Here is a 25,885-nt window from a genome sequence, read left to right on the forward strand (position 1 = left end):
GGCTATGTCAATATTGGGGTCGCCCCAACACAGGGGCAGCACCCTCTGGACACCATCCCATCCTTCAGGAGTGTAAACACCACTACTCAGCTTGGGGCTGTCTGAAAATTTGTGGAGGGTGCTCTCAATCCCTTCATCTATGTTATTATTAATGAAGATGTGAAATAGCACCAGTCCCACTACAAACTCTGAGGTACACTGCTCAACACTGATGTCCATAGAACATGAGCTGTTGAGCACCAAGCTGCAGAGTACTTTTGTTGAATTTCAGCACGTGAAGCAGATGTGTCTGACATCAACTAATATATCTGCACATATATATACACACAACTAATACCAAGGAAATTCCAAGAGTCAAATATATGCATCAGCAGAATCAAGAATTCTTGTGCTGTCCTTGCAGCTCTGTCTGAAGATGTTGTCTGATCTTCCTGTCAGTGCACAATGATGAAAAACAATCCCTTGAATTTGTGCTGCATAGGTCTGTGTCAGTTTGTAAAACTATAATCCTCCACAAAGACTTCACTTGAACAGTACCCCAGAGACATTCAAATAATGTTACTTTAAACACAATAAAAGAAATTCAAGCATTTTGCTCTAAACACAAATGCATTATCATGTGGACTATCCACCATGCTTAACCCTCAGCTTTTCTGTCTCAGGTATGCAAACAAACCTTAAATTTAAGTTTATAAACCTTAAAACTAATAAATTTAAACCTTATAAGTTTGCTCTGAGGAGTCTGCCAGCAGTCACAAAATGCTCAGATACCATTTCAGAAGCACAATGTATACACAATCATAACAAGATTTCACCAAAAAAAAGCCATATAAATAATTATAAGGAAGCAACAATATATGTACTAAAGAGAAATTAAGCACTTCCTTCTCTACCATCCATAAAATTTTAAAGAGCTTTTTCCAGAAGAAATAAAAAAGAGAGTGAAAGAAAACCAGCAACTTGAATAAGCTACTTCATGTATTCGTCAGATGGCTACCAGCTAGATTGCATGATTATTAAAATATCTAAAAACAATGTATCATCTCAACAAAGGAAGGAAATAAAAACTTGGCTTCTTTTGGGGGCTTTCAAATCTGTTCCCTTCTCCTCTTATGCCTTTTGTTGTGTTCTCTCAACTGCTGGACTCAGCTGGCCTCACTGTCATGGTTAGCAATCCTTAGAGGTACATACATAACATACATACATTCTCCTACATACACAACTAATGCATACTGGATGAAAGCTACAAAAACATGCATTACATTCTGTAATCATCAAACTTGACAATTTTTAGTTAGTTAAACTAAAATCTTTACCCTTAAAAAAAGTGTATTTCTTATCTGTCTAGAAATATCTGGCATCCTGAGCTGAGCTGTTAAACAACTTGAAATGGAAGATGTTTTCAAAAGGAGAGGAATCACCCACGAGGCAACTTGATATGGAAGACTATTTAAGTCACAGCTAGGAACACACCTGTGATAGTTTTCTAGAAACTTTAGAAAAAGTTAGGTGAGCTATATGTAATATTAATTTTTAGGTGAAAAGGATTTTCTTTAAAACTCTTCTCTATGTTATGAGGTAAGACAATAAAAACAAAGACGAAACCAGGTTTCTGGTTTGCTGGTCTTGAAGACAAAGTAGTCATGTATTTGGAGCAGAAACCAGCAGAACAGATTATCTCTCACTTTTGATGGCATTTGTCTTTAAAAATCTTTTCCACAGGGAAGGCATCTCTTAGAAGAAGGGGAAAATGACCTGTCTAGTTTTTCACTGCTGAATATGCAAGGCAGCTTGTGTCTCATTAGGCCATATTACCAGAGCCTCTTGTGTCTCACTCAGCCATGGTACTGTCCCTTCTTGTACCAACAGGTCTACTTCTATTAGTACAAGGCTTTTTGTTCATTCCCCTTGGTAACTGAAGTACACATGCACCAGACCTGAAAACCCTAAGATGTTTTAAAAATACCTTTGGTTATATTAAAAATACCACTGTTGCACTTCTTCAGAAGATGACAGAGTTAAAACAGATCAAAGTTTGCACTACAGGCTTAGGAGTTAATGAGAGAACACAGAAGGCAAAATCCTACTTCAGCTTTCTGCCTCAGCTGTCCACTTTACTCTTTAAAGATATTCTTACTGATGGGTTCATCTGCTATCTCACACATCTTGATGGTTTATCTTTTTTAATCATGATGACTAATTACAATTTGATTTTGTATTTTAACATGCGATGTTTTTGTAATAGTGTACCCATTTACCTCACACACGTTCTGGTTTCCCATGGAGTTTCCTCCCATGTAGTGTTTCAGGAATATCATATTTTTGTATATTGCAGCCTGTTGCCAATGAGACACTCTGAACAAACATTTTCTTCCACTTCACCTGACATGCTGGGCAATGCTATTTTCACCCCAGTTAACAACCATTATAACTGTGCAGTTGATCTTCAACTCTTCATCTCAGAGGTGTGCTGTCACCATGCTCATCCACAGTGCTGTACATTCACTTGTAAACCCTTGTAACAGCACATTGGATATAGCCCTCAAAATATTCCACAATTACATCAATCACCTGCTTACAGATTTTGTTAAAAAGTTTATTAATGGTCCTAGATAATTCAGCATCAGCATCACCATCATGCTTTGGAACCCCAAAGCCACCCCAAAGCCTGGGTCACAACATGAAAACATCTTCCATTTTCCTTGCAGCTCCCCCCATGAAGTTGTAGCCTTCCAGGTTTTACTAATGGAGCCCCAAGATAAGAAAATATGAGACTTGATCAATATTCCACTGAAAAATAAGCCTAAAACTACTATTCTTAATACTATTCATAACGACCAGAAAAATTACATTAACCAAGTGGATCAGTTTTTCTTAAAAGGGAGTTTCACTGTCTATTTAGAAAACAATATTTTTTTTGAAGTAGTTTTTACACTCCTGAACAAATTCTACTGCTTTGCTAGTCTATGTGAGTTAAGTACAAAAGCCTTTCCTAACCTTTCATTAAAATTAACAAAACTGACAAATTGCATTTTTTGAAGTGCTATCCTATCTTGAATGTAATATCTCAAAATAATTCATATCTTCAATGAAACTAGTAAGAGATACTGTCATTTTCCATGAAAAAAAAAACAAACAACCAAACCCATAACCCTTCTTGGCATTTTCAGTATGTTCCATTTCCAGAATATCATTCAAAGACAGGATTATTTTATAATCCCCATGGATTTCTCTAAAAAACCCACTAAAAAACCCACAAAAACTCATAAAAAAACCCAAACCAAACCAAAATCCAGCCAAACAAAAAGCCCCCAGAATTTACTGAAAGTTATAAGACTGCATTATTTACCTGACAAAATTCCAGTATACAGGAGTTTTAATCTCTGTTTATCATTATTAAAGAAGTTTATTTATTGCATACTTATGTAATTTTTAATGCAAATGCAAACAGAATATTCAAAGTGGGCCCTTATAATCTCTTATTACAGTGAGAGAATTACTTCCTGAGAAGTAGAAGATAGCAGAAAAAAAGAAAAACACATTCCATAAACAGGGCAGACCATTTTCAGACAGTGGGAAGATGAGTCTGCTCATAAAAACATCTCTCCTTTCACAAATCCTGAGAATGAGATCGCTCAAGATTACAAATGAAGCTGTCATTAATTTTTAAAAAAATAAATAAATTTTATAAAAGGCATTTTAGAGAGTATTGCTTAACGGTCCTTTTGGATGTGTTTGACCTGGCTGGTCTTGGCAATAACTTGGGGACGCTGGGAGGTTGATACTGAGAGAGAAAGCAGAACTTTACATATGCATGTGTCTGTTTGTTTAACACAAAATACAATATTGACTTGGAGCAGAAGAACATTATCGAAGTCCTGAATGAACAGAAGTAAAATTGAATTCTTTTGTAAGGAAAGACAAAGTAAAAGCAAGTAGCAAAGACCAGAATGTTCATAAAAAGTTTAGCTTGCTGAGGAAGATGGTCAATTGGATCCCAGGGAGGCAGTTTTGAATGGCCACGGAACTCAGAGAAGCTGGCAGGGCTTTAAAGTCAAAATCCTCAGAGGGCAAGAATGAGCTTTCCCATATTCAGGCAACAAGAAGGTTTATCAGGAAATCCCCGTCCCACTATCCTTGAATAGAGTCAAACCCATATGCTGGGTAACCTGGTCTGAGTTTCACCAGGAAATCTGCTATTGCAGTTGAGTGTTGGATGAGCAATATCCTTAGGTTCCTGACAACCTGAACTGTCCAAAGATTTGACAAAGAAAGAAAGAAGTTCACTAAGGAAAAATTCAGGTTTATAGGATAGTCATGTTACTGGAAAAAATTACTGATGTACTAGTTAAAGATATCACTGTATCAATTTTTTTTTTTTTTTTAAATCTGAGATTTATGAGAATCTTTTTTGCATTTTCAGAGGAGAAATATCTGTGCTTCAAATCCAAGTAATACATCCCTCAAGATAAATGGATATCAAACACTCTTAAAAAGAAGATCAATAACAATGCTCCATTAGCCACGATGTAATGATGGAAGGCAGACCTCCAACCCATTCTGCTGAGGAGCTGCCATCTAGTACCAAAGTCAAGCTTTTATTTCCCGAGAGAAAAAAATGTAAAGATGTATGTATCAGCATAAGTATCAGATAAGCTAAGATAGCTTTACTAGATAAGCAGATACTTCATTCCATTTGTATGCATGTGTACATGCAAATTTATGGCCTGTGTCATCAAATGGGAGAATGATGTATCAGTCTTAACCACCATGGTTCTTTGTATTTCTTCTTAACCATTCCTATCAATGAAAGGTTACTTATCCAAAAGCCAAACATTCATAGTACATACTGTGGCCTATTTAAAAATTATATTCTCTTCAGAAAGGAAAATATTATCACTGGTGATCTTGATTGTCCTCTGATTTCCCCAGAGCAAGATCTGCTACAAACTTCACTGGTGTCTGTGGTATAATACCAGACACAGAAAGGAGACATGCTGCTATGTAGTAATTTACACATGAATGTGTACATTTATAATGTTAAAAGTTAAATTGTAAAAAGCATACAATGAGAGAAGTCCAACCTAGACAGCAGAACAAAAGCCTGAGAAGGGGGAAAGCACACTAATTTCAGGAATAGAGTGTGGAGATAGTTGTAATCCAAACTCTGGTTGTACGCTGTTATAAAGCAAGTGCTTGTTTTACAGTACTTTGCATTCAAATGATACAAATACACATTGTCTTGTAAATGCAGGACAGGAAACATTCTACTTTCTTACAGGATAGCAAAATTACTTTAATATTACGAATATTCTGTACAAGATATATAATACCTCCCTGACCTCTCACAGAAGGGTAGCTACTGCTTCTTGCTCTGTTGCCTTGTTACCTCAATCCATCATAAAAAAAATGAAAAGGAATTTGTTCCCCATCTTTCAGTTCACACAGTTTTGTATTTAAGAGCTAGGCTAAAAAAATTACAAGCTACTGGTGTTCAAGTCAGGTCCTCCAATGATGTAAATGAGCTGAGTTAACTTTCCTTTTCTAGAAATTCAACAGTATCAGTCAGATACAGAAAAGAACAGACACAAAACCAAAAGCAATAACAAAAACAAAAATTTGTATGGTTTTTTTAAAGATTAATTTGTTGATGAAGAATGGCTGGAAAATTAATAAATGTTAAGAACATTTCCCCCTGAATATTTAATGGATTTAAACCCTGTTGACTCTTCATGGCAGTCACCAAATCAGACACAGCTGAAGAGCTACACAGAGGGATAATCTATTACATTGTTTTTATGATTCTGAAAAATATTAAAGCAGGGAGAAAAATAAAAGCAGATTAAATATCACTGCTTAGGAACAGGGTAAGCACAGAAAGTTCAGTGTCAATAATCCATCTTATCCTCAAAGTAATGTTTCATTTCTGACAGCCAACTTAATTGCAAGTAAGGAATAACTATTAGACCAAAAAATTGAAAGCTTCAAACTCAGTTCTGCTTTACGTGAGTTGTGTGGATCAGTTTGTCTTCAGTGTGGTGCCTTTCAAAAAGATCCTTTTGAAAAAGTGAATTTTGGTCCCGTTGCTTTTATAAGCAAGATAGTGTGGCCGTAGGACAGGGAAATGGTGAGCTCTTTAGTAGGCAAAATATGATTAAAAGCTAATTCTCAAAGCTCTGAGTTAATAGATTTAACTTTTAGATTTTGATTGTTAATTTGTTAATGGAAAATAAAAAATAAAAAGACAGTGTAAATCTTGACATTAAATTTAGATTTTATTAAGGAACATACATGTGTGTTTTCTTATTCTCCAATAATTCTTTTTTTTTTTTTTTTTTTTCTGTAGTCAGACAAGTTTTCTGAGCAAGCCATACCAACCCACATAGAAAATTATCTTCCTCCCTTGATATATGAGTTCTAGTGAATTTTTATTATTTCTGACTAATCCTAGAATGAGTTTTGGTAGTTAAGCACCCACTCTGCTTTTAAAATTGAGGGTGGTCACCATCACAAAGAAGAAATTTTAAAGGACAAAAGAATGAAAATATGGCCCCCTCATTATTCTTTGGTCAATAACTGGACCATGTGACAGGGACCCTAGATGCTTCACTTCAGTACTGTTTGGAACTGTAGCTTTATCTGCAGCATCCCACAGACAGACTAACTAACTAATTATGGATTCATCAGGTCGTCGAGTGCAATCTTTTCTTAGGTTACAAAGGTCTTTCAGGAAGAAGGGCTCACTAGTGCTTTCTGATTTTTGGTCAATTGCTGGTTTTGAGGGTCCTTTCCCCACATCACTATTATTATTTTTTACTGTTTGATTGGTTTTGGTTTTGAATTTCATGTTTCTTGTGGTAGGAGCAACAGACATTGGCTTAGGCTCACTCTCTGGTTTAGCTGCAGCCTGAGTGACTGGGGTAGCTGCTGATTTATCTGCCTGCCCTACAGTATTTAGCAGCGTGCGATAACCATATGCTAGGGCCCAGCTTATTGCAATGAGATTTTTCTCCTTAGAATCATCATAGCAGTTCTCTTCCAGATATTTCCCTACTTCATCTGGGTTCTGAATTTGTTCCTGTGAAAATTCCTAGGCTGAGGGATCAGAAAATTTCTTTAGAGTCTGCTTTGTTTTCTTCTATTTTCTACACTACTCAGGATTTTTTACACTTGGGTCTACTTCTAGGGCAGGAGTCTCCTTTGTTCCACTGGATATTTCAGCCTTTATTCTAGGGAAGTTGTAGACTATATAGAGGAAGCTTAACAGCTGAACTACCAGGAAAGTGGTATCCTTAACACTCAGGGGAAATTGGATATTTTTAAAAAGAGACATAACTGATTTAAAGGAGAAGAAGGAAAGGCTGAAAAGCCTCATCCCCTGCTCTTCTTCTGACAAACTGGGTGCAATTACCAATAAACTTCCAAAATGTGCTGCTGGGACTGGGAGGCAGGGTTGGGCAAAGAAACCATAAGCCAAACATACTTTGCAGAAATTTCAGCAGTTTTATGAACTTCCTACAAATCACTATCACATAGCTCAGCATAATAATTATTCTAATGTATGCTTCTTTACTGTAAAAGAGGTAAAAGTATTAAAACTTAAAAAAAGTTTAAGGACTAGAACTACAGGAAGGCCTCCACTCCAAGAGACATTATGAATTTAAACAACACGGCTACTGACTGTTTTATTTGAAGTACAACTAAAATACAATTAGTAATCTGTACAGGTTTTTTCTACTTTCTCAAGCCCCATGTTGGGCGCCAAGAACTGTATTTCTCTTTGTTTAGGGCAAATTTGGGAGAGAACCTCTAAATGGGGTTCTCTTAAAAAAGTAAAATTTAAATGGTTTCTTTTTCTAACTGGTCCGGGAAAAAGAGATTTTTTTGGAGAGAAGTGGAAAAAGCTGTTTATTTAATAGAAATCAAATAATATTAAACAATAAAACCCCTCACTGTTTGATGGGATGGCAAGTCCAGGAAGAAAAGTCTTTTTCCTGTGGTGTAGCTTGGCCTGCTCCAGTTCTTATCAGTCCTTTCTGTGCTGGAAAGTGCCAAGGCCCAGGCCCCAGTGGGCCACAGGCCTGAGCTCCTGGGGTTTGTCCGGGTGTTTTTCAGTGCAGAGCAGGTTTGCACAGATTCAAGAAAAAAGGAAAAAAAGTCCAGTGAACTCCTCTGCCTCAGCTAGATAAAACTAACTAACCATAAAAGAGAAGCTCTGTCCCACTGTCTGTCTGTGCTGCAGACACCACAGTCCTCAATGATGTTTCTCCTCAACACAAACTGTGGCTTCTTCTTCCCCCACTTTGCTCTCAGAGCCAGTCTTAAAGGTGCAGAACTTAATATATAACATAAACCAGACGACTGGGGATACAGACATCATAAAGACACCCCTGGACAATCCCATTGCAGCATCAGAACCAGAACTGAAGTAAATGTTAAATTGCATATTTTGGAAATTGAGAGATATGCTAGGAAGAGTGAGATAGAAAATATAACTCCTGAAAGCTCTTTTTCTTTGTTGCCTTGGGGTTCCAGAGCTGGAATGCGCAGCTCAAAAGATCAACAGTTAAGATGCACTTGAATTATGCTAGTCAATCAGGGACTGACTCTGGAAAAAAACAACTTCACAAACAAGATAGAAAAATTTCAAAGCTCCTGTAATGACTTATGCTTCTATTTTTTATTCTAATTTTCAACTCAATATATTACTATTGTGCTACTTTGGATTTAACAAAACAGCCTGAGGTATTGGTAGGATTAAGATGGACACTTTTGCATAGATCAATGTTTGCTTTTATCAAGAAAATCAGGTAGACAGAATTAATTTTGATGAATATAAGTTTAGGGTACAAGCCATTTTATGGAATAAACATATTAATTTTTGTCTATTATGTAGTATTAATTGAAAATTTCATTAAATTGTAAAAGTCAGAGCAAAATATCTCCAAGTGAGAGATGGAGCAAAGGAGGTATTGTCATTCCACCTTTTAAGGAATCGGTTTTCTGTAAATTCCATTTTATTGAAAGAAGACAGAACAGGACAACAACATGAAACTCCTGGACTAGTGAATTTGGTCTTTCAGATTCTTGCAGTAGGGTGAATTCCATACAATTTAACAATCAGAAAATATATTTTCAATATGGACATTAAAAAAAGAAAGCTCCTCCCGATTTGTGTTTTCTGTGAAAAAGGATATTTCAAGATTTCCATAAAGGCAATAGTCTAAAAAAAATCCCCATCATTATTACCCTTCTTTAAAAGTATTGCATTTACTGATTGGTTATTTAACATATATGGTTTCACAGAAGGCAATTTATATCGATGATACTCTGGAAAATTGTATCTTAAATTTCTCAGCCTTAAGGCATACATTCTTCTCCACTGGTAGGATACCTAATTTGGAACTCACAGAAGCTGCTCCATCAAAAGTTTGTAAGATCTGTTTGGATAAAAGTCTGTTAGGAGTCACATCTGATTCTGCTTGGTGGGGACAGTGATAATGCCCCAGATTTTTTTCTTTTCTTTTTCTTTTTTTTCCCCCCTACAGCTTAATGATCTATAATCTTTATCAATTGTTACTTAGCTTATTTAAAACACTGTGCAAGTCTCTCAAATGTCTTTAAAGATAAAGATCAGCTACAAGCTTCAGTTATGAGAGTTTAAGAAGTATAAAAGTAGTCATCTATACACAGAAGAGGTATAAAACTTGCCTTGGGTCACACTTCAGTCATGAAAATAAGGCTAAAATGCAAAAACTAGTGAGTTGTGAAACCCCCAAGCATTTTCCCCTTCCTTCTGTTTCTAAAGTTTGTGAAACATAAATTAGAAAGGAAACACTCCTTAAAAGGAGCAAAATCTGGACTGAGAGATGTAAAATTAGAACTATTTTATAGCAGTGGCATGATTTAGACTCATTTCTACATGACTTAAGGAAAATAAATTTCCCAAATCATAGACTGTTTTGGGTTGGAAAAAAAACCCAAAAAACAATACAATGAATGTTTCAAATATGAAAAAATTCAGATATGTCTAAAAGGGCATTAAATTTTTCTGACCATTTCTTTCATGAAAGGGACAAGGAGAAACACCCTTTTCAGAATGATAAAAATACATATTTCACCTGAGGATGTATTTCTCAAAAAAAGGTAATAGTACTTAGGAGCCATCCTTGATTTGTTTTCTTCTTCTTTGGGTAAATCATGAGCTAAGCTCAGGCAGTCAGCTAAGTTTTTTCCTTATCTCTTATAATTTGCTGACTAGCCTAAAGATATGCTGAGTCACAGGGGAACCCTGGGAGCAGCTGACATCAATAAAAGTCAGTTTTAGGGTGTTTTAAACAGTTGTCTAAATGTGGGCAAAATAGAGTCCAAGCATCGCACAAGTAACTTAAATTAATTTCATCTTGTCATCCACATCTCCTGACTAGTTTATATCTTTAGATAAAATTGAAAGAATAATTTTAATTTCCCCAACATAAGTCCATTAATGAAGTTGTCCTTAAAATATCTTCTGGTAAATCTCCCTAAACTGGATCCTTGAACTCATTCTGTGCAAGCTTGATCTGTGACAAATGCAACCTAAAGCAAATCCTCTGATGAACTCTGAATTTTCTGTCTGTGGTATTTCCTTTATGTTTTAGACATGTTACATGGGAATGTCTAGAAAGACCCAGAAATTAAATTTGAGAGTCATCTAAATGTATAAATAGCTACATTTCCCAACAAACTACACAACCAAAGGCTGACAAAACTCAAAAATACAGCACATGGTTGAATGATTATTTAATTTCTGATATTGTTTTTTTAACATGCATGATATTATTTTAAAATGTTGTTCCATTCAAAGACATCTGGAGACATGGTAAGACAAGAAAAAGGTAAAAACCAAAAATTAGGGGCTGGCTCTAACTGTCAAGTTTAAACATGTATGGGCAAAAAGCACAATTTTCATAAGTATGCTCTTTTATATGAAGTTTTGGTATAGACCTCCACTAGACTTAAACTGTACTTTCTGTCTAAAGGGATACATATGAAATATTGAATTCCACTCAGTTTAAGATTTTCTAAACAAAAAATGGGAGGGAAATTACAAAGGAGAACATGGAGGAGAAAATAATATTCAACATGCACGTGTGAAAAAGAGATATTAAAAATAATCTGAGTTCTTTTGCATAAGGGAAAATTATGCAGCTCTGCTAAAGCCTTCTCAGGAATCTAGAAACAATCAGCAAGCTCACGTGTATAGTTCTTTTTTCTTACTCATGTGAGTTTTCCTTCTCTAGGAAACTGGAATGGTCAGATGTTGATGAAAATTCCAAAACTATTGGCACAAATGCAGCTGCTTTTCCTTTATTGACAGACATTTTCAAAATCACCCTGTTTTGCCTGCCACAAGTAGTTTTAATTTGCTTACTTTCCTTGGTCAGAGATACATAAAATAACATCGTTCATGTTGCCCCTGCTCTCACAGAACTGAATACAAAATTAAAGAGCTGCATAATTGATGCATTTCTGATGCTCGTTTGGTTTTAAAAGGGTGCATTTTTACCACTAGTGATGATAAGTAGTGGTCATTAGCACATTTTAGTTACTTCTCTCATGACTTGAAGAAGAAAAATTTCCTAAATGCTTTTCAATGTTTTCAGTGAAGAGCCACTTAACACTAAACAGAATAAGCTGTTCACTCCTATTTCTTTCTCTTCTGGCATTACAAATTATTTCTCTTCCCTTGCCCCAGTGCTGAAGACATAACAGAAAATTATTAATTTTTAAATTAATAAGTCTAAATCTTAGTGTTTTCTAAGTTTTTTACTCTGAATCTAGTTTTTTAGATTTTGGATATGTGATTCTCTGAACTGCACTGGTATATAACTTTACTGTTTTGTATGCCTTCCCTCCATTTATATTCCTGTGAAGTATATAGCCTCTCATTGCCCATCTGATTTAATTTTGACTGCTTGGATGCCTTTTAGATAAAGGACACCATTCCACGGTGAAATTAGAAACATTCTTCTATTTTGTATTACTTTCCCTATCCTCTCCCCTGAAGCCATATGAGCAAGAGAAAAAACAGAGAAGAGAAACAAAAATTCATGCACATCTAGATGCAACTAATTCTCTCCACTGAGCAATAAGGTTCCATACTCTGCTGGAGAGCACATTAATCTTAATCCATCTAGAAAGAGGTCTATTCACAATATTTCACAATCTAAGTACTTTTGTAACAAATCTATTAATTATGCACTCAAACAAATTATTTTCTGCCTGTGGAGAATTGTTACTGGAATTTTTCTTGTGCCAGAATACTTCCTCTTTCCTTCCTCCTTATAAGTAATTTCTATATCCAATTGCCATCATTATTTTTTCATAGTATTCTCTTATCTCACTCCACAAATTCTTGGAGAAAGGGATCTTTCCCCAAAGATAAACCAAAAGATAAGCAACAATTGCCCTATTAAATGGAAATACAAATCTTTTATTGCCATGCACTTTCCCCTCCCCCTTACTTCTCCTATATTATTGTATAATTCTAACTTTCACTGGTTTTCATTTGTCTTACTTAAACACACAGAATTAAACAAATTTTGCAGTAGTTAAAATCACAACAGAATCACTGGCTGTTTTAAAATTGTGAGGTACTGATCTGCCAACACATTTGGCATGGCAGGTCACTGCCAGCCTCTCTCACCATCCTCACTCACCACCCGCCCAGAACAGGCTCAGCCATGGAGCCAGATCAGGTTGCTCAGGCCTTTATCCCATTTGGTGAATCCATGCTGATCACCTTCTTGTCTTCCATGTGGGTAGAGATGGCTCCAGAATGAGCGCACCCTCTCCTTTCAGACACTGAGCTGAAGTTCCCTGGGTCTTCCTTCTTGCCCTTTTTGAAGACATGGATGACATTTTCTTTCTCTCCTGAGGCACCTTTCCTGGCCACCGTGACCTTTAAAAGATGATCATAAATGGCTTCATGATGGTGTCTGCCAGATCTCTCGGCTCTCATGGATACATCCTGTCAGGGCCCAAGGACTTAGGGATGTCAAGTTTGCTCAGGTGTTCTCTAAGATTGTGTTCATAATCTCTTCTCGAGGTTTTGCTGCCATTTCTTCCCAACTTTTCCAGCAGTGCTGTGCTCATTGCTAAAGGGCAGCAGTTACCTAAAGACAGAGAAGATAGAGAAGTGCTGTGAAATTCTGGGGAGCTGCCTGAGGCTCAGCCTGCTCATGCACTTCAGTGCTCTTCTGCTATAAGCTCCAGGATGTTTCCAGCAACACTGTATGCCTGCATCCTTTCAGTTCTTCCCCCACTCTATTTGAGTAGCACAATTTCTTTCCCTGGCAATTTCTAACATGCTAGGGAGCACATTTTGCTCCCTATATAAAGACATTTAAACAGATCTCAAAAATTTTGAAAGCAGCTGACAGGTGATTTTTCACATAAAGAAACAGAGGTCTTGTGACAGGAAACCCCGCTTATGGAAAAAAATAGATTTTTTTTTCCTGAAAACTTCATCTCTCAATGTGAAATATTCATGAATCTGCAGGTAGCATACAATACATTAGATATCACCAACAACTCTAAGATAGAGTGAAAATTGCTGAAAAGTGTCTTGTTATACAATGACCCTGAACAAACCCATGTAATCTAAATTGCAAAGCACTGTCTTGCACTGTAATATCCTCCCTGCATGTACTAGAGGAAGTCAAGTCCTCATTTGTAATAACATGTCTATCTCAACACAACACACGTGTCAGTAACAAAAATTCCATAGCTCACAGTTATATTTTAGTCATGCCTATTGCCTGTTCTCCAGCAAGCACATTTAAAATAAAAATTCAAATACTGCACTAAGCAAACCCCTGAGAGAAATTAACATACAACTAATACAATTAATTTCCTAACATATTTTTTCCTGAAAAAACTTCCTGGGGCTTTCCATCCTGCAGTTTGTTTAAACTGGGCAGACTTTAGATTTACTGGGAAGTGTGTCCCCAGATTGGTCACTATGGATGGGATATCACACATGAGGGCTTTATGAGAAATGTGTACTGCGTTCAACAGAAAATACAATCCGAGGCAGTGGTTGCCAACAGGAGAGAAAGCATCAAGAAGGGAAAAAGAAGTTGCTTAATTTTGTTTAACACTTAAAAAAAAAATAAATTAAATATTAGTTGTATATGATAGTTATCACTTTTAGTAGAGAAACACTGCTTTCATAAAATTGAGATACTGAGTGAGAGCATTTAAGTTAGAGTATAAATTTAATGAAAAAGCCAAGGATCAATTGCATAATAATTCTTTCTTTGAGTTTACAAGATAAACAATAATTCTGTAGGAAATAGTTGTTGATGAAATCGGTCACTGGTATCATGTTTGCTTCTGCTTGAAATTTTTTTACAGAGGTCTTATTGTTTTTTGTTACTAATGAGGTGTATTTAGTTATGTTTCATAACTGCAGGAAAACTCTTCCATTTTTCACATAAACTCAAACTTGTCTCCAGGCAAGAAGGAGCAGTATTCTGAACCTTCCAAGTCTCTTCAACTTCTTAGATCAATGAATTAAGTGGGATTTAAGCTACACTCTGGCCTCATACCACTTCTTCACCCAAGCATTAAAGTTACCAATGTGTGATTGTCTCAATTACTTGGATAGTGTCCTTACCCTGCTAAGCAAATCCACTAGAGTAACAGATACTTTAGAAATTATTTTGTCCAATCCTGTTATATTATGACCCATGCTGTGTCTACCTCGTCACAATAGGAAGTTAGAGATATTTTATGCTAAGTTTGAAAATATGCACTTCTACCAGCTTGGAGATTTTAGAGGATAAAGTAAAATAATATTTATTATTTTTTCAAAACCAGGTTTTAAAGTGATCTCAGTTGACATTGTTACTGCAAGTAGAGGATATTCCTTCAAACATAGAGATTCATTTGGCAATTCACCTAATTTGAATGGATTGATCTTTCACATCCACAAATCATGTAATAACCACCATTCAATCACTAGTAAGGCTGAGTTCACAAGAAAGTGATTTGTAAGTCTCTTAAACATCAATATATCATCTCTGAATTAGTTTGTATGGACTTTCTAATCCTTACACATGTTCTCCTAACAAATACTGTCTGCCCATGACCCATGAATCTTAACAATTGATGACACTGTAACTGAATGAACCAGACCAGTCAGACTCATGAGGAGTGGCTGAGGTCACTTGGTCTGTTCAGCCTGGAGGAGACTGAGGGGGGACCTCACTGCAGTTACAGCTTCCTTGTGAGGGGAAGAGGAGGGGCAGCACTGATCTTCCCTCTCTGGTGACCAGTGACTTGAAGAAACAGAATCAAACTGAGTTGAGGGAGGCTTAGGTTGGATGTATGGAAAAAGCTCTTGCCCATGTGTGAGATTGGGCTCTGGAACATGTTCCCCAGGGAAGTGGTTATAGCACCAAGCCTGACAGAGCTCAAGAGGCTTCTGTACAATGCTCTCTGACACTCAGTGTGACTCTTGAGGTGTCCTGTGCAGAGCCAGGAACTGGATTTTGATGATACTGATGGACCCCTTACAATTCAGTACATAAATATATCACCTTCTATGACTCCGAGACTATTACAACCATGGATCAATCATGTCTTTTTTCACAAAAGCATTGTGGAACATTATACAATTAAAATATATTTTGTAAATAGGTGGTTAAGGCAACAGAAGTCTGTTCTTTTTTTTCTTCTTTTTCTTTTTTTTTTTTTTTTAATCTTAACTTGAAACATTCAAAAGGACATGGGGCTCAACAAAACCTTGTGGGTCCCTAATGCAGCTGTTTCCAGCTTTCCGCCCCTAGCTGCTACTATTTTACATGGCTTTTCAGAAATTCCTGAACATTTGTTTTCACAAAATACACTAAAGATCCATTATTTTTGAGACAGCTAATGCTCTGTTTATTTTGATGTTGATCTACAGATTAAATGTTATTTGGGTAGAGAAAGGAAGTAGAAAATGGGAAAAAGCTGCACTGTTCCTTATGGCAGATTTATGTATGTATTTGAATACCTCCCACTCAGTTCAAAGTGTTAATTCAACATAATATTGTTTATATAAAATAAAAGAGTAATTAAATTGCTTAAGGGTTTTATCCCTATACAATGAGCACTAAGTGTAGGAATAGAAAGCCCTGCTGGAGACTGGGCCACAGACTTAGAGATAAGTTATTATCTCTACAAACCAGACACAGTGATAGCACTAAAGCAACAATGCACATTCCCTCTGGAACAGATTTAACTTAGAGACATGAGGTGCACAGAAACAAACAGCAAAGAACACACTTTAAAAGTGATGTAACTGCCTTGCAGAGCAGCTCTAGTGTGGAGATAGTATGATTTTACCACACTTTTAAATAAGATCAGGAATATATTTAATGGGGATTATATTTTAATAGGGAATGAACCTTGTGGTAACAGCAATGCAACCATGGTCCACTGACAGCTGACTCACACAAAAATGGTCATGAAACAATCTTGTCCTACAGAGAAAATCAAGTCCCTAGAAAAAGTCATGTCCTGAGAAAAAAATTACTTTTACTGTCTAATTAAGATCTTAACTAACATGATTTATGTATATCCTGATCTAAGTACAGAGAACATAATCATCTATATAATCAGACACTTGAAAACTTCTACCCTAAGTGGGATTCCAGCAAGGTGTCATCAGCCAGAGGTTATTCTAAAAACCATAAAGTTGTAAACAAAACTGCTCAACACATTCAGAATTAATGCAGATTTACAAGATGTTGCACATCATCTCCACATGCATGTCATTAGTGCTGAAAATATACTGCATCTCCTACATCTGGATATGTCAATAGCCGATCTCCACACATGGGTAGAAACATAGCCTTGCTTCAAGTCCTTGGTAACATTACCCAGAACAGAATATTTGGGGGAATCTTTCCCTTCTTTTTGTTTTAAGGCCGTATTAGTTGTCAAAAGAAACTAAAATAATTCTAATAAGTATTTGTATACTCTTATTTCATTGCATTGATTCTTCTTTCTCTCTCTCTCTCTCCCTCCCCACAGGCATAAAAGCCACTTGGAATGTGTTCTCGGTATTTTAATGGTTCCAATCTAATTTAATTCAAAATATGAGGGATATCCCAGGTCTGCAATTATGAGTCTGCAGCAGAAGAAAAAGAAAGAAAAAGGAAGTCCTTTCACTGTGATGACCTATTACAGTTTTAACTTCATCATGAGTTTCCTGTACGAAAGAGCTAATACCCCAAACTGCCAGATGACTGTTGATGTAAAATATGCACAAGATAATTTTTAAAAAATTTTAGGAATTTTCAGACTATAAAACTTCAGTTAAACTCAATTTAAACTGAAAATAAACACTAGTACTAATCCAAATGGAGGAATTAATTGTCTGAAGCAAATAAAAATTTATTTTGAATTACCCTACATGCACTATACTCATTAAAATTATCATACAAAGATTATTGTCCATTGATGAGAAACTGTCTGTTAATTAACTCTTCTGGTTACAAAAAATTCTTCTGTAATGTCTTTTTCTATACAAATGGGGAAATACTTTTGTTGAGTCTCAAGTAAAAACTTTAAGCAGCATATGAAGGAAGGATAATTGAAATAAAACCCATAAATAGATGCTAACTGTGAAAATAATAAGTTACTGATTTCTTTAATTACTAAAAATAGCAATTTGTGAAAATGTCTCTTGGGCACATCAGGACATTAAAGAAACTATCTGGAATTGTGTGTTGCATAGACTCTCACTTTTGAAAACATTTATCTTCTATATTCAGAAAGGTCAGATAAAAATGTTCAGAGATCTCAGCTCAGATGACTTAGCATTTATTTCTAGCATTGAGGTGTCTCACTAAATAAGAACATCCAGGTTGTAAAACAATGTGGCTGAGTATTCCACTTGCTGTGCTCAGAAGTGTACATTCAATCATGAACTGTAGAGGTATCAAATTCATTGCAACCTAGGAAAGATCACAGAATCATAGAATGGCCACTGTTGGAAGGGACCTTAAAGATCATCTCTTTCCTAGTGCCCAGCTGTGGGCAGGGCCACCTTTCACTTGTCTAAGTTTCTCAGAGTTTTATCCAAACTGGTCTTCCAGGGATGGGGCATCCACACCTTCTCTGGATAACCTGTTTCTATGCTTCACCATCTTCACAGAAAACCTTTTTTTTCCCTAATATCTAATATTTTACTAAAAGCCATTTCCTCTTGTCCTGTCACTTCATGTCTTTGTAAATAATCTCCCTTTACCTTTCTTGTAGGCTCCCTTCAGGTCCTGAAAGGATATCTCCAGGTTTATGAAGTAAAACCATTTCTACAGTCCCATTGTCAAGGCTATTGAATTTTCATTCTTCTGATGCCCCAGGTTCATATCCATACATGTCACAAGAACCAGTCATTATGAATGAAAAGTATGATTTCACTTAAAATGTTAAAAGAAAATTGAAAGAAAAACTGTATGTATGGGCAATGTCCTGTACACATAGAGAATTTAGGATTATACAGGATTTGAATTGCAGAATTTTGATATTAAGAATTTTTAAAAAATAAATAAATAGAAGATGTTGGAGATTTCAGTGCTGTTGAGGAAAAAAAGGCATGAATCCAATGTGATTATGTACAAGAAAAGCCCTAAAAAAATGGGTATTTAGTTACTGCTCCTGGAACTCACGTACCTCAACACAACTAGCTGAATGAACTATTCATTAAATTCACTACCATCCTTGGTCTTGTATTAGGGATACACTAACCCCCAAAAAGATCTTTTTTCTGTCTGCTTTTGAGGCAATTTAGCAAACACAGAGAAATATCATGTTAAAAACCATACAAACATCCTTGCCTGAAGAATAAATTTTCAATTATAGACATCTCTTTCACTTCTCAGTGCATTTTTCCAACTCTCCGGGCTTTGTCCTTTGGCCCACCAAGGAAACAGTTAAAACTTCAGGCTATAAGGGAACAGTCAGCTTTCTTACAGAGATGTTTCATTGTGAATGGCATGGCAATATGCAAGCATCATTTTTTTCATAGTGGGCATGTACTACTCTGTCTTTATAGAGACATTTTTTAAATTTGGAACATAAATTAAATTAAATATTTAATTTAAATATTAATTTAAATTAAATATTTGGCAGCCAGAGCTGCCAAAAGAAAGACAAATAGGGCTGGCAAACAATTCTCTTAATGAAGTTCAATCACTGTAATGCACACTGTTGTCAAAGGGTAAGTGCAAGTTAATTTTTCCTTTAAAAGTTTTTCTCTGTTTTTCTTGAAAGTCATGTCAGAAAAAAATGATAGTAGGAAAGGTGATTTATTCAGAGTCTAATCCTGTGCTCAGCTAAAGTGAATATAATTTATTTTCATTTTGGCAACATCAGCAGCTTCTTGGGGCTATTTATTTATGTTTACTAGTTGGTTTAGAGGAAGGTAATTTCATTAATATGTATTTTAAGCACAAACAGATTCACCTACACAAATGAGAGATATATTTTTTCCTTACTTATTTAACTGCAGAAATCCAAACAAATTGGGCAATAACCTAAGCATTGCCAACTATGGTACCTCAATATCCTGTTTATCTTACCCAGGTGTAACTCAGATTTTCAACTATAGAGAAATACTCTAAGAATTTTAAGAACCTGGTTTTTAGCACAGCTAATGTCATTTCTGTCTCTCACATTGCCAGCTTCTCTTCCTCTCAACATCATTTTAATATCTGCTAAGAGAGATTAGTAACATTTGGCAGGACCAAAGCTAAATGGCCTCATGCAATTTCTTGGAAGTATGCAGAAAAATTGCTGAAATACCCAAACTCCTAGGTCAGTGGCAAATTCCTGAAAAGCAGTTTACAGTAGTGCCACAAAACATAATGTTAACAATACTTTATATGTCAAGTCCTCCTTAGCCTTATCAGCTTAGTTTAATGACCTTTTCCAAATATTTTCTCATTGAATTATTCTCAATATTCTCAATATGAATAAGGGTGGATTGTAGGGTTGAAAGCAAAGGGACTGGCCTAGTTTAAAATAAAAAATTGGATAGCTGCATTCCAACTGCATACCTAAAAGGTCTCTGTTTCCTTGATGACCCCTAATTATCTCTACTTTGTGCCTCGATTTCCCCATTTTTAAACATCAGTGTCTTGTTTGACACAGTTGATCAATAATACTGTTTAAAGAACTAGTAGCCTACATTCACTTCTGAAGGTCTTAAAACACCAGTAAAAATATTGAAAAAGAAGTAAAAAGTACTGATCTACATTCCAGTTTCATTGTGAAATCTCCTAGTAACTTTTAGTGCACTCTCTGCAATATTATATGTGTATAACAAAATCTCTTGTGTATGCACAGTGTGATTTTAGACGGTTGTTAATAAAACAATCCCTGAGCTGAGAACATGAGAAATAAAACCAGATATATTAAACCCATGAAGCCAATCACCAACTAGTCTGAATTATCATCACTGAATTCCTTCTTCTGGAAGTCACTGGAATCCAGCTTTTCAACCTGCTGGAATGACTGATTCATCATAATACAATGCCAGTCAGTTATAATTTACAGTTTCAATATTTCTGCAGGTGAAAATCCTGAGTCCTACAGCTCAAATATCAGCTGGAATCTTGAAAACAGTCCATTTTTTTAATGACCACACACATATATTGCAGCATGAATTATTGTCAATTATTATCCATAGAATAACCAATACTACTTTCAAAAGTCAATATAGTTTACAGAATACAACATACTTGCCTTACCAAAAAAAAAGAGAATTTTTCAGCAGGAAAATTCCACATATAGCCTTTTTTCTCAACAACAGAAAAAGTCAGAAACCTCTGAAATCTGTTTAAGAGAATAAGGAAGAGATGCCTTAGGCAAATACTAGTGAAAACATACATGTAATTAGAATGAAGACCATCCACATATTGTTGCCCGCCTCTAAATTTTTCCTTTTAGGTGGAATTCATGAAATCTGCTAACTATAAAAACTCATCATTTTTCAATGCAAAAAACACCCTTTAGGATGATGAGTGAGTGGTGGAGGTTCTGTACTGTACAAATGGTCAATGACTTGTGAAACATACCGAAAGGGTGCTAGGTTTTGGTGAATTACTTCCTTGTGCTGGGCCATTTAAAGCTTATTTAGAAATTAAACCACATATTTCACTGCTGTCTTGAAAATACAAGGTATCATATCCTTCCTAATAAGTTTATATATATGTATACTTATTTAAATTCCTGTAATCTGCATATTTTGCTTTCCATGCTCAACAATACCTTACATAAAAAGGAGGTCTTAGTGATGTCAATGCATTAGAACAGGGCAGGCATCTGAAAGAGAAATTTTGAGCAAATACCTGTACTTTTTTATATATACATATCACACTGCCTGAGAACACATCTGCTAATGATTTAGTAAGTTTCAGTGCTCACCTCATTTGGTATCAGAGGTGAATAAATGAAGGTTTTAGTCAGCTTTGATGTCTTATACCTTCACTGGCAGCACTGATATGCTTGAAGAGATTATAAGTGTCATTTAGATATTCAGTATAATATGAAATAGTGTTGAGGGGTTTCTTTCCCTTCTGGGGCATTGCCTTCTTTGCCAATGCAATGAGATGTGCTTATCTAATCTGATTAATGACTCATGCATCTGCAATCTAGAAGCAACACTAGATCTAGTTTTCAACTTCAGCTTTTCTCTCCTCTTTTTGAATAATACGTAAAACACAGAAATTTAAACTGGCTTTTTTTGTGATCTATTTATCTTCAGACATACTTCCCTTGAGATGGACCAACACCTGTTTTTTATCAGACACAAGGAAGTTTTGAAAATTGGGCTAAAAGAGACAGATGCAAATACCAGCTTTGTGAAGCAAGCATTGTGAGTCCCAGATCTGAGAACTATTGTTTCCCTGGACTAACCTGAATATAGTTTAATTCTCAGTTCTCTGGTAAACATGCTAAGCCAAATCATACAGAACTGAATAGTCACTCACCTGAAAGCCCAATCCTAAGCAATACTTTAGTGCCTGCTTTAGGTTACCCAACTGCACAGCAACTTATAGATTGTAATAAAATCGGCAGAAGGTTATTCAGTTGCCCAACACTGCCAGTAGTTTCTGCCACAACCCTGTTTTCCTTTACTGGGACATAATGGAGTCAATGAGCCCTCTGTTTGCTCACAGAACTTGGCCACCCCTGTTCAGGGTAAAACACAGCACAAGCTTGCAAATTAACCAAAAATTGTTCCCAGAACATGGACCTAAACAAGGTTTATGCACAGCATCTTGAAAGGAGCTGGATGTCTTGAGCTGATGTAAGGATACTGCCACCTTGTCTGGAATGAGGAGAGGACTCTTGTGTGTTTAGTGCACACTCACCTGTATCATCACTGGCCTGCATCTACTGACCTGTCTTTTAAGGAAAGGAAAGTATTTGAGGCTGTTGGTGGAAGCAGTGTCTGACCGCTCTTCTAGCAATTACCTGCCATACATAGAAAAAATGAAGTGGGGGGAGAGAGAGTCTGAAAGCCAAAAGGTCTTTAGAAATACATTTTCAGAGCAGAGGATGGAAGTACCAGCCCTGAAAATGGAGAAAAATAATAATGAGTTTTACGTCCTTGGTCTTTTCAGACACTGAAGGAGTCGACAAGATTTAGTCCACGACAGAATTAAGGTAACAAAAAGCTGGAAGGAACTCTCTTTGATTTTCTTCTTGCTGAATAGAAATCTTTGTTACTCTATGGCCACACTTGTTCTAGAAAGGCTGTTGCAAGCCTGTAAGTAGATTTCCATTTCAAAACAGATATCTAAGCCCTGTTAGGCATGATGTGTGATCAGGGCTAGTACACGGACCCTTAAAATGAGGCCAGGTAAGCTGCACACCTCTACTCCAAAAGCATGAAAAAGCTCCAGTCAGGAATAGGAGATCAGAAAGAGAATAAAATAAACCATATTATGACCTGAACAGAGATTATTTGGATTTGCAGAGGTGGTAGAATTTGACCCAAAATAGCTTAACACTAGTTATATGGAATCATCAATATAGGAATTTATTTCTTTTTTTTAATATTAACATTTGATTAAATGAGAAATTCTTGAACAAAATATTCTCTATCTATCAGTAGGCAGAAGAAGCAATGGAAAATTAAAGGCATAAAAATGTTTTAGCAAGGATTTTTCATATAGCTATACATTCATGTAGAAAGTAACAAGATGGCTTTGAAGGATATGTTAAAAAGCTGTGTCAGTTGCATTCCAGAGAATGAGAGAAAAAGTGATGACAGAATGAAAATGGAGAGAGAAAAAAAGATGATATATCAGTGGCAGAGTATATTTGTTTGGGTTTGAGTTTTTTTGGCAAGATTTGGGGGTTTTATTTAAAAAAAGGTATTTATTTTATTATTATACTGATAACCTACTTTAAATGTTAATGTTTGAGTACATATCTCTTCATGCAAGATATAATTCATTATAATTCCAGCAACAATCATACATAAATGGAAGATCAGCCCTCAAATAAGTAAATCAGTTTTTAGTAAAACAGAGCCATTGTACAAGGCATGAGAGAAATGATTTGCTTAATGGTCAAACACTTTGTTTGCAAATCAGCATTTGATGACTATCACAACATGCAAGTTTTTCCCTAGTTACATTTCATCAGGAGTAGTCATTCAAACTGGAAAAATGTTTACCATTCATATTAATATTATTAGCAAACAATACAAAAGCATGTAAATGCCACGAGAAAAAACAATTTTTATCTTATAAGATTAAACTGTTATGCTTTTTTTACTTCCCCCACTCTGTTTTACCTAAAGTGAGACACATTTCTTGGGCTTGTAGATCTCTGTATTGTATTTTAATAATAAAAGTTTATATCATAATAAAAGTTCAATTTATCATTTTATACCTTAAGAAAGGATTAATTAGTAAAATTCCATATATTGTTTGCTATTCTTTAAAATAAATTCATGTCTCTCTTCTCCAAATTCATTAATACTGTATTTATCATGATAATGACTATGACACAGCCACAGTTGTCATGCCAAAATCAAGACTTATATATTACAATCTAAATCACATTGTGCTACCCATGAAAAAAGAAAAAGAGGGGGGGGAAATTCCATTAATGAAATACTGTAGTAAGTAGAAATAATTTAAAATATTAACTGATCTTGTTTTAATTGCATATCAGAAGATTATTTGGAAGTTAGTGGTTCTCAGCTCAAATGAATCTCAAAACATATAGTTTTGTCTTTATGAGTATTTCAAGTCTTTATGAGTATTTTAGTCCTTTGTTCCAATTCTTGTGGTTGCATACTCACCTTCAGTGGGAGTGTAGATGTGATTGTTGACATCCTGAGGCCTCTCTGAACAGCTGATCTTTAGCCTCAGCAATAATGAAAGAGTGAGATAGCAGAGCCCTGACTTAATGTGTGAGGCAGAAGCAACACAAGCCTCTTCACATGTCAAGACTATTCTTCTCATTACATATAATCTCACTAGCTGTACTTAACAGCCAGGAGAACATAAACTGTTAATGCAATCTTTCATATAATTCTGATTACTTGCTAATAATAAATAATTTAATGAGGTTTGTCTTGAAAGACAGTAACTCTAAAATCACCTCAAAAATACCTGCTCAGCATTAAATCTATGTCAAAATTTCTAGGTCAATCATATCCTGACAGGAGCTACAACCTTTTCTTCTTTTTAGAAGGAGCTATGAGTTGTGATGTTCTGCAACCTTTAATTCATTACCACTAATGCAGAGAATGAGAACATTTTTTTTAATAAAAATTAAGTTAAGCTAGGTTAAGTGCAAAAAACTTTGTTAAGGACTATAGGTATTAGAATATTGCTCTGAAATTTTAATTGTATTTAACTTATAATATTTAACTTATTATTTAATTAATTTGAAATTTAATTTAGTATTTAAAATTGGTGCTAAGAAGCATCATTAAATATCCAAGGATCCATAATCAACAATTCATATGACATAAAAAACTATTTACAGTATTAATAAACAATCCAGAAAGTTAGAAAATCAGTACAGAAGTTTGGTACTTGGCTTATTTTGATGTCATTCAAATTCTCACATATTCAAAATGAGAGGTTACTTCCACTAAGTACAAATATTACCATGTGAGAAAAGGTTTAACTGCTTTAGCAGGCAGCAATTTCACTGAAGTCCACACAGGACCTGTAGGATTGAGTGTCCACAATCAGAATCTCTAAGCCACTGTTAGTGAACAGCTCTTAAGCTATTCACAAAAAATTAATTTGCAGTTCATAGTGAGCATATGCTAATAGCATAAAAATCACACTAAACTGGGCAAATAGATGGCTTGTTTAATGGCCATCTGAGAAGCCATGGTGCGACAGCTACTCAGGAAACATACAATCTACAAAGGTGTAATAAATGCTGAGTAAATAATGACAATCACAACTTTCTTACTTTTACAGTAAAGAGCCCTAGGAAAGAAGAAAATCTTTTGCAGAACTGTGATTGCCAGGACGTGAATACAGCTGCTTTGACAACTGTGGCATGAAGTTTGTGTTCATTACATTTCTGTCAGAATCCAAGCTCTAAATGTAAAAATTACATAGCAATTTTACTTTCCCTTTCTCAACAAATGTATGTGCTTTTCCTGGAACTCAGTAAACAGAGCAATTTTAATCTGCATGTATAGACTGAAAGAGTGCAGTGCAGAGACTAAAATTGATGAATGTTAACTAAACAAAAGAGGCTGGTTAGAAGGCATGCACACAGCAGATAAGGAATTAATGATCTGAGGAAATATGACATTGTTGCTATTAAGGCTTTGAAACATGTTTTTTATTACTCT

General features: G+C 35.5%; 1 protein-coding gene across 2 annotated transcripts in view; it reads right to left on the reverse strand.

Annotated features, from left to right (window-relative positions):
* Positions 1-10,767: 10,767 nt before the first annotated feature.
* Positions 10,768-25,885, reverse strand: part of LOC147648295 (uncharacterized) — a 46,508-nt gene continuing 31,390 nt past the window's right edge. For both annotated transcript variants that reach the window (XR_015280487.1, XM_086867998.1), the window contains exon 5: positions 10,768-13,157. Coding sequence is in view for 1 of the 2 variants with exons in the window: in XM_086867998.1 (XP_086724124.1) it covers positions 13,140-13,157 (18 nt within the window). In the remaining variant the exon portion in view is untranslated. The remainder of the gene's footprint in view (positions 13,158-25,885) is intronic.

The sequence above is a fragment of the Cyanistes caeruleus genome, chromosome Z (assembly GCF_971803275.1).
Source record: "Cyanistes caeruleus chromosome Z, bCyaCae1.hap1.1, whole genome shotgun sequence".
NCBI classification, from domain to species: domain Eukaryota; kingdom Metazoa; phylum Chordata; class Aves; order Passeriformes; family Paridae; genus Cyanistes; species Cyanistes caeruleus.